General features: G+C 42.0%; 1 protein-coding gene across 1 annotated transcript; it reads right to left on the bottom strand.

Moving 5' to 3' along the window:
• Positions 1–2,992: 2,992 nt before the first annotated feature.
• Positions 2,993–6,419, bottom strand: LOC108442769. The gene is made up of 2 exons (XM_017722961.2): positions 6,309–6,419; positions 2,993–5,528 (listed from the first exon to the last, which is right to left on the bottom strand). The coding sequence occupies exons 1-2, from the start codon at positions 6,334–6,336 to the stop codon at positions 4,117–4,119; spliced, it is 1,440 nt and encodes a 479-aa protein (XP_017578450.1). The 5' UTR covers positions 6,337–6,419; the 3' UTR covers positions 2,993–4,116.
• Between the last annotated feature and the right edge of the window lie 4,100 nt (positions 6,420–10,519).

The raw sequence follows: 10,519 nt of genomic DNA, 5'->3' as shown, positions 1-10,519 counted from the left end.
TTGCATTTAATATACAGCAAAACCCGCCAGTGCTGAACTGAAGGGGAATTCCACCGAATTTTCAAACATTCTACATAATTAAACGATTAAGATGTAAACAGAGTCATTCAGAGAGGTTTGGTGTGAAATGCTGTACTGTAGGGAAACTTAAAGATTCAAAATTGTTCACAGTGCTGGTGATAGGAACCAGATGGCCACCCCCAAAAGCTCCAATTCTATATTCAATAGTTATGAATACCCTGCCTGATGGCTGAGACACTGTTTCATGATAAAGTTTTGGTGTCAAATGTATTTTAATCAATTTATCGTACTCCATTTATGGCAGAGGGGTATATGCGGGGTGATGTAAGGCTAAACGGTCCCCAAAGCAAACTTATTAAAGCTTAACATTTTTCAGGATGTACCACTATTTTACCATCAAAAATGTTCTATATAACCACTCAGAAGACTCGTGTGGGTTCGCTGGTGGTTTTGATAGTCAATAAAATGTCTCTTTTAGTGTTGTAGATATTGCGACCCCTGGTTCCTATCACCACCACTGTAAAGCATCTGAGTCAGTACGTTTCTCCACAAATGAGACGCTTCACATCGAGCCACTCTCACTGACTCTGTTCACATCTCAACCACTGAATTATTCAGAAATTTTGAAAAATTCATGGAATTCCCCTTTAAGTTGGTGTTTCACTTACTAAAAATTGCCCCTCGGTGTTCCCACCTAATCTAACCGTCACTCCAACAGGACAGAGGTGTGCACTGCATTCAGCGCACACAGCAGAAACCACCAGCGCTGAATTTCCAACTGTACGCAAACACTGTAAGAGTTGATCATTCAACAGGGGGATTTGCACCCTGCACACTGAAAGCCATTCCAGCAAGACCCTCCAGGTTATGGTCCTGTAAATGAGCTGTCAGGAGGACGGCGTTATGCAGACTCACCTCGCTCATCCTGGTGCAGTTTGAGTTCTGCAGTGACTTCTTTCTCTTCTTTCTCACTCTCCTCTTCGCCTCTACAGCTGCGAGAAGCTCCCTCTCCGAAGCACGGGATGCTGGGTGCAGGAACAGGAGGGCTGTATGGCGGAGAGGGGAACCAGTGCGGCGCTTGGTTAGCTGTGCGATGCCTGAGTGAGTCCGAACCCCCCCCAACACTGATTCACTCAGTGGCTTTTCAGTGATGTGCGCGTGCAGCGGTGAGCAGTGCGGCTGCGTGCAGCAGCACACCAGAATCCCCCTCTACCCCCTCCCTTCCTTTCTGCCCCACGCGTCCCTAATCCCCTCCCCTCCCTTCTGCCCCACTCCCCTCCCTTCTGCCCCCCTCTTATCCTTCGCCCACTCATGCGCAGGCGCGCTAACTCACCGAAGAACATGTTGGGCCATCACTGTTATGATGCCGTCAGTGAACATGTATTATACCTGTGGTGCACCTACTGTAGGAGTGTGTGTGCGGCACTACTTCTCAGCTCTCTTTCTGGAGACCCTCTGCAGTGCACCTAGTGTTCTCTTCGCTCCCAACAAGCTGAATGAGTCCGTCCTGAGCTTAAAATGTGAAGCAGGGAAATGTAAAATGGTGAGGCAGGGAAAACACTTAGACAGGCAGTGCTGGGCTACTCTGTGACCAGACCTGGGAAACAATGTGCCATAGAATTTATTTTGAACATTGTATTATTTATTTAAAGGGAAATTCCAGCGACTGTTCAAAGTTTCTGCAAAATCCAGTCATTGCGATGTAAACAGAGTCATTCAGAGTGGTTTGGTGTGAAATGCTTCATTGTAGAGAAACGTACAATTTCAATTACAACTCTGATTTCTTTCCAGTGGTGGTGATAGGAACCAGGGGTTGCCATGACTACAACACAAATATAGCCATTTTATTTACTACCCAAAACCACTGGTGGACCTACATCACCATTATATGGAATGGTGATGATGGTGAAACAGTGGAAATCCTCAAAATAAGTTTTCTGTGGGGACTATTTTGCCTCACGACGCCCTGCACGCACCCCTCCACCATGAATGGATTAAACTACATGAAATAACAAGGTGTTTCCCATCAACTTTATCATGAAAAACAGCACCTCAGGCATCAGGAATACAGCAGGGTATTCATAGCTATTTCCAGTAATGACTTTCTGTGAGGGCGCTTTTAGAGGTGGATGTCTGGTTCCTATCACCACCACTGTGAACAGTTCTGAGTCTGTAAGTTTCTATAGAACGGAGCATTCTGTAGCAATTGGGAAAAATTGGTTGAGTTCCCCTCCAGTTAGAGGTGTTAAAGACCACATATATACATAACAAGTGACAAATGATTCAACCAATGTTCAGACTACTTACCAAGCAAAGCACAGTAAATAAACACACTGTGGATGTTTGTTTGCATTTGAGCTCTTTACATGCATTTGTATGCAAATTTTGTGTGCACTGATTTGAGGATTTTAGGACACGCCGGACACCACAGATTGGTCACCTGGTAAACTGTGCAGGACTCAGGCTCTGCTTTTAGTGCTGGGGACCTTCTGGATAACCTAATAATAATGATGGTGATGATAATAATAATAATAATAATAACAATAAAGATAATAACAATGATGATGATGGTAATAATAATAATAATAATAATAATCTATTCTGATTACTGTGCACCATTATGAATGAACTTAAAGCATAAAGTATTGAGCATTTACGCAGATGAGACGTTATTTTAAGGGTGTTACTCTTACTGTATATGTTACTATGAGAGTGTGATTGAGTGCCATCTACTGGTGAACAAGCAAAAAGCACTCAAAACTCAAAATGAAATATGATATATGTTGGTATGAAAAAAGACACTGATCTAGTGGAAGGAAATGGGAACGTTGTAAAGCAACAAGGAATGAAAGCTCATAGCAGTCAGTTGGGAAAACAACAGTTGAGTTGTGCATGCAGTTAAAAGACTGTGGCCTCTATAAGCCAGCAATACATACAAATTGGTGTATGTTGTGACAGAATCTTCCAAATCTCACTGTTACAGGGATCTTTATTATATATAACGTAGCTACAGTACAGGAGGGCTAGACATAGGTCCTACATTTACACTTAAAAAAGACCATCTGAAGCACAAGGCTAGAAAAAATACTACAAATCTAAAATTGAATGTTACATATTACAGAGTATTAGAGATTAGGAGTCTGATGTGTATCATGGTACTGCAGTTCCATTGAGACACACTCTGAAGGAACACATCTGGAATTATGCAGTGTTCCATATATAATTCATATTAGCTTCATATTAGCCACCTTTTACTTTGATCAAAGCTTTGCACACTGCACATCGTTCTCTCAATCAGCTTAATGAGGTCACCTGGAGTGGTCTTCAGTTCACAGATGTGCCTTGCCAAGAGTTAATCTGTGGAACTGCTTGTATTCTGAACGTGTCTGAGGCTGTAGTGTGGAGGTAGGGTTGGTATATAGTTATATAGTTCTGTATCAAACTGTGGTCCTTCGTAGTTTAGATGCCTTCAGTATTAATCTACAATGTAGGACATAATAAAAAATAAACAAAAAGCACTGAATGAGGTGTGTCCAAACTTTTCACTATCACTGTATGTTGTTAAGAGTCATTCTGAGCGATTTTGATGTAAAATGCTCAGTTCTACACTGTAAAAATCGGTCCGTCAGTTCAACTTAAAAAAATACTTAATGTGGTAAGAATGAACTAGTTTTATTCACCTATATTAATGACCAATTTTTCATTCAAAGTCATTTTTGAGTCGACTAAAACTAGTTTGTCATTCTTTTGGGTTGTTCTGATGAGCCATTGTTTTCAGTGTACAGTGGATGGGCACATGTAGGGCATTGTAAGGCAAAATAGGCCCCAAAGAACAATTTTCTTTTACCATAATCAGCGTAACATATAATACACAGAAGATATAAATAGGTATCCTCATCATGAGCTACGGATACAGATAAATGTGTTACCAAAACCCTGGAAAACGATCTTAAAGCTGGAACTCATGTAAGTGAAACAGTTATGACAGTTATATTATATTATACAGATATTAGATCAGAATTTGGTGGTCATTTTGTGCTATAAGCGTATCCACTTACTGGCCAGTGGACCAGCTTCACCCCGTGTTCCTGTATGTCACATCCAAGTCCTCTTTATTGCCTTCATTCCCAGATGGCTCATCATCTTCCAGAACTTTTTGTATTGTTCCTGAAGCTCCAGCACTAGATGGGCAGTTTTAATGGTAATGAAAACACCAAGTCCAGTCAATACAAAGCCCAAGTCTCCTGGGATGACAGCAACCCCAAGTCCAGTGATTAAGGCTGTCTTGTACATGCCACTTAGCTGAGAGCAATGCTGAGCAGCTTGTTTACTAGGGACAGAATGGCGGCAGAACTGCGAAAAAAGGCCATACAGAACAGTAAATATGACCCAAAAGCATGCTAAACCAAAGAGAATATGTTGTTCTCCATACATTCGTAAAGCCAGTGCTGATCCCACAGCTGCTCCTGTGGCTGCCCAAGTCAAAAGCCTGCCACGATCTGTAGCTTCTGGTTTTGGAGAGTTGCTTAAAAGAATTTGTACTGCTACTGCAAGAGATATGGCGAGCAGTATGGGTACTCCAAAAAGCAATACAAACATAACAACAGAAGGCAAGGCTTGAATGGTTTCCCCACCAAGTGCATCTGTTAGTACATGCTTAAGGTCGAATTCCACTGACCACACATTGGATTTTGCTACCCAGAGTGCTATAATAACTGCAATTGTTGAGAACACAAAGTGAGGGCCAAACTCTGTGTGTGGCTGACTTAGACGTAATAAAACGCAGGGGATTAAAAGCGCAGCCGGTCCTACTGCACCTTGTAGGCCAATGACTGCTGTAGACATGACCGCTATCATTAGAATGGATGCGAGGCCTTCTCCCACACACTGGCACAGACAAGCTCTCAAAAGTAGCACAGGCGTCAAAATGATCATCAGTACAATTTGTGAGGTATAAAAACATGCGGCATACACTGCAAGGAAAATACAGAGAACTTTTGCTACTTTACTCATAATGTAGCACACAGCCAGGGCCATCAGGACAGCCGTTGTTAACCAAACAGGGTGCACACTTTGATCCCAGTGAACTTCCTGAAGAATCATTACAAATAGCACCGCAGTAGCAGTTGAAAACGTTGCCAGCTCGGATACCAAAACCAACTTAATTCCCAAATCAAGAATTAGCCAGTTTGCTTTACCCATCCATGCTAAAAGCATAGCTGCTAAGGTTATTACGACCCCTAGCACTGTCAGTGGTTTAGCACCTCGCAGAACCTTGAAAATGAACCCAATCAAACCCTGGGCCACATCTCCAGTTGAGATGTCTCGCCATTTTTCAACCACCGAGTCCATTGGAACCAAAAATCCATATATTAATGCAGCCATTCCTATGGCTAGGATTGCGTAGGTCAGCACTGCAGCCACTGTTACATCCCCAACTGAGCCAATGACAACCATAACAAGGAGAACTCCTGGACCAGCTCCAGACAAGAAAGCTAAGGATGAACCTGCAAGAAAGAAATAACAAAGAATGAACAGATTCTGCGTATTCTGAGGATGAGCTTAGACGGCTAAATACACCGGCAGTCACAAAGAATTGCACAACTGTTTTTGATGCGTTTTTCAAGTCTATTCACTAAAAGGATGATGAGTAACAAATTAAGGCAATGCAAGATGCTGCACATTAAGTGTAGTCCAGGCCCAGCTTCAAACCCATCGAATGGGGCTACACTGGGAAGACCATGTCATAGATTTTAAAAATGACTGGTTTTCTTCCTTTCAGTGAACCTACAGAATAAACCCATTAAAATAGTTGCTAAACATCAGTGTACGACAGGCATGACAAACTGGGGACCTTCCAGGCCAAAGTGCTGTGGAGATTAGCGTTTACCCTCATTTAACACTGAATTCAGTTCATGAAGATCTTGTTAATTAGCTGAAGAGATTAATCATGTGTGTTTAATGTTTTGGCATGAGAGGACTGGCGTCTAACACATAGTGTATGACGTCCACTTGTGAGCAATTCTTTTGACTGCCTGTGTAAGCTGTACTTTTTTACTAGAAATTTTTGAAAAACCTGCTAATCTCTGTACCAATAGTGGACATGTGGAATATGGTGTTCCGTGAATCACAGCCTGTACACCCTAGTTAATTTACACATGATTATATTTTACAGCCTAATTTAGATGTTGAAGTTAGAAGTTAGATGAAGTTAGAAGTTAGAAGTTAGATGCTGAATAGACTAATCTGTGCACATTACCACTGAAATAGTAAATCTCACCACATACTTAACATTTCTCCAGGGAGTCCCCTCATTTTAAGACAGGCTTGGACAGCAGAGCAGCACCTGGGCAGTTGGTGGACGTGTTGTATCCGAAGATCTACCTTCACTTTCTTAAGTGCAGCAGTTAAACTAAGAGTGTTTGTAATTTCACTTCCTTGGAAATGAAAGTTACTTACAGGAGGTAAATTTACCTCTTTTCCACTAGAGGGCAGCAGAGTATACCTGTGGCTTGCATCTTCCACTCATTTGTGTAGTTTGTTTGTGTAGGTCATTCTGCATTACACACAACTGAGGGCACAACATTGAGGTCATCAACATTTTGTCATTGTTTTGATACAACCACACTGTTACATGCAAAGTGTCAAAGGTGAAACAAGCACTTGTACATTATTAAAGGAAATGTGTCACCTGTAAAATATCACCTAAAACGCGGGAGCGAAGGAAACAACCTAACATGCAGAGGTGGACGAAGTACACAAATCATGTACTGGAGTTAAAGTAGAGATACCCAAGGTAAAATATTACTCCAGTAAAAGTAGAAGTCCTTACTCGAGACCTCAACTTGAGTAAAAGTACTAAAGTATTTGCCTTCAAATGTACTTAAGTATCGAAAGTAAAAGTACTGAAAGAGTAATTATGGCTCTGATGTCCTGTTATCATTTTTATAGCAAGACTGGCTTCATGAACTCATTTTAGGTGAAAATCCTCCAGTGTCTCTCTTGGTAAACCAGTCTTTTAATAGAACGTCATTAATTAGTGATGTTGACGGCTCTGAAATTACTTTTACAAACAAGCAAAGTTTCAGCTTAAGATTACTTTGTAACTTAGTTACAAGTTGAATAAAAACTTGCTTTAAACTCCACCCACCCACTTTCCAAGCTGCTTCTCCATCAGGGTCGTGGAGGAGGTGCTGGAGCTTATCCCAGTAGTCATCGGGCGGAAGGCTGGATACACCCTGGACAGGTCGCCAGCCCATCACAGGGTAGACAGACAGACAGACACAGACAGTCACTCACACACACCCAGGATCCAACTGGCCTGACTGCATGTCTTTGGACTGTGGGAGGAAACCCACACAGACATGGGGAGAACATGCAAACTCCACACAGAGAGGACCCCAGTCACCCAGCCGGGGAATCGAACCCAGGCCCTCCTCACTGTGAGGCGACAGCAATACCCACCGTACATACATAAAATAAACTAACCGAAACTAATTTACTATAAAATGTACTGTACTTAAGTACAGTAACGAATTACATTTACTTAGTTACTCTCCACCACTGCTAACATGGGACTATTTTACACGGACATTTTACACTGTTATAGAAGGTCAAGCAGTGTGAGCTTCTGGCAACGCTAGGATGTTCCCTAGCCACATTCTCCCACCGAAGTTCAGAGCGATTGGCCAGCATTTTAAAGAGATCAGGGCCAAAGTGTGTTTTCAGGGTATTTAAGTATATTTTAAATATTTTTTGGTCACTGAGCTGTTTGTGTAAATCACAAAATCCAGCCTTGTATTACTGTAATCACCATCTCGTTGCCTATAATGTAGCACCATTTTGAAGCAGCTGACAAGCTCACAGCAAGTGCTAGTTAGGCCTAAATACAGCCTCCCTATGATGATATACAGTGTTACAAACTAAAGCACTTTTAGTAAACAAAGACAAACAAAGTAAATTTGGTCTTTTTGTTCCAGATGCTTACACAGATGTTCAGATAAAAAAGAGAAAACATCTAAAAAGTGGGGTTGGTGGTAATCAGGGTGACATCTGAGCTACTTTGTTCTCCCACGACCCCTCTTGTGTAAAGTTTCATGTTCAAAGGCACCTTAAAGCAGCACTACATAGGGGGAAGAAGCGGTGTTACTGTGTCAAGAGAAAATACTTGTACTGCTACCAGGGATGGAGGAGTAGCTAAGTAGCGCAGTACTTTTTGTAGTTAGCTACAAATATTAGTACCTGTAGCTCCTATAAGTTTTTGTGTAGCTGTAGTGGAAATTTTCACTACATTTTCGCTTCAGGCTTCAGACAATCCAGGAAAAGATGAACCACAGTCGTTCACTGGGCTGGTGGCAACTGCGCAATCCTGACTGAGGCGCGGACAGTTAGTGCAGCGCTGACCACCTCTTACTAGCAGGCTTTACTCAGCGGTCACAACCGAAATGTTAAGAAGAGCTGTTTTGTCCTTTCAACAAACATCAAACCACCTTGGAAGCCACAACATTTTATGTCCCTTTTACCGTCTTGGCTGTAAGTATATCTCAGTATGAGCTGATGTTGTGATACCGGCTTACTTTGCTCTACTTTAACCTTTAGCTCAGCTGTAGCCGCTTTGCTCACATATCAGGAAACTTTGCGACAAGTTTTTTTGTAAAATGTCTCTTGATGTTCGACTTTTTGCGAGGCTGAAGTCGTTTCTCATCCTCCAGCTTCTCGTTCGATTTGTCCCGTTCCACCTTATATAGTGCCTGAGGCGTCAGATTGTCCTGCTGTGCCATTTGAGGTGGAACACGGCAATTTGAAAGAGAAGCAGGAGAAATAGAAGCTGTTCATCTCAAATCTCTGTCTTTTGCGTTTTCTTTATCTGCATTGCTGTGTGTCCAACAGTCTGCACGTCAGTCTTCAGCTTTAAAGGTTGGTGAATTATCAGTTATGGATGAACTCCAGGGTTTAAGACGATTAATTGTGAAAGCAGTGATAGAACTGTGTGTTAATAATGATTTTACAGTAAAGAAGGATTATTGTGTTATTTTACCTTGAAATCTAGTTCTGCTGTGGAGCCGCTCTGTAGGAGTGGAGAGATTATTCAGGCCTGATTCTCACCCCAAACAGAGTCAGAGTCAATGATGAGGATTTTGAGGCTAAAGCGTTGCTGATGTTTAATAAAAACTCTGAATGTCATGTCTGTGTATACACCGATCAGACATAACATTCTGACTACCTTGTTTCTACGCTCATTGTCCATTTTATCAGCTCCACTTACTCTATAGGAGCACTTTGTAGTTCTACAGTTACAGACTGTAGTCCATCTGTTTCTCTGATACTTTGTTAGCCCCCTTTTACCCTGTTCTTCAGTGGTCAGGACCCCAATGGACCCTCACAGAGCAGGTACTATTTGGGTGGTGGGTCATTCTCAGCACTGCAGTAACACTGATGTGGTGGTGGTGTGTTTGTACTGGTATGAGTGGATCAAACACAGCAGTAGTGCTGGAGTTTTTAAACACTGCGTCCACTCACCATCCACTCTATTAGATGCACCTGCGTTGTCGGTTCACCCTGTAGATGTAAAGCCAGTATTATTAAAAACCTGGAATGAATGACTTTGTCTTTAGTCTTAATTTTTGTTGGATATCACGCCTTTGGTTGTGTAAGTTTGATTGTTGGTTACACTTAAACTCACTTTTTGGTAATCTTGTATATTTGCAGCTTTTCAGTTGAATGTGTCTTTCTAGTATATCTAGAAAGACTAGCATGAAATGCTTCATTCTGCAGTTGGAACTGCTCACAGTGATGATGATAGAAACCAGACGTCCACATCTAAAAGCTCCCTCACACAAAGTTCCTACATGATATAGTTATATACACTCACTGGCCACTTTATTAGGTACATCCTACTAGTAAAAGGTTGGACCCCCTTTTGCCTTAATTCTTCATGGCATACTTTAAACAAGGAAGTAGCCATCAGAACATGGGTACACTGTGGTCATAAAGGGATGGACATGGTCAGGAACAATACTCTGGTAGGCTGGGGCATTTAAACAATGCTCAATTGGTACTAAGGGGCTCAAAGTGTGCCAAGAAAATATCCCCCACACCACCAGCCTGAACCATTGATACAACGCAGGATGGATCAATGCTTTCTTGTTGTTTATGCCAAATTCTGACCCTATCATCTGAATGTCGCAGCTGAAATCGAGACTCATCAGACCAGGCAACATTTTTCCAATCTTCTATTGTCCAATTTCCATGAGCCCATGCGAATTGTCGTCTCAGTTTCCTGTTCTTAGCTGACAGGAGTGACACCCAGTGTGGTCTTCTGCTGCTGTAGCCCATCTTCTTCAAAGTTCGACGTGTTGTGCATTCAGAGATGGCATTCTGCATTCCTTAGTTGTAACAAGTGCTTATTTGAGTTACTGTTACCTTTCTATCATAACAGCCACGCCACGTTCAAAGTCCTTTAAATCCCCTTTCTTCCCCATTCTGATGCTTGGTTTGC

The sequence above is a fragment of the Pygocentrus nattereri genome, chromosome 22, assembly GCF_015220715.1.
Source record: "Pygocentrus nattereri isolate fPygNat1 chromosome 22, fPygNat1.pri, whole genome shotgun sequence".
In the NCBI taxonomy this organism is placed as follows: Eukaryota; Metazoa; Chordata; class Actinopteri; order Characiformes; family Serrasalmidae; genus Pygocentrus; species Pygocentrus nattereri.
Note: the sequence above shows the minus strand (reverse complement) of the source record. Positions and strands in the feature narration are given on the sequence as shown.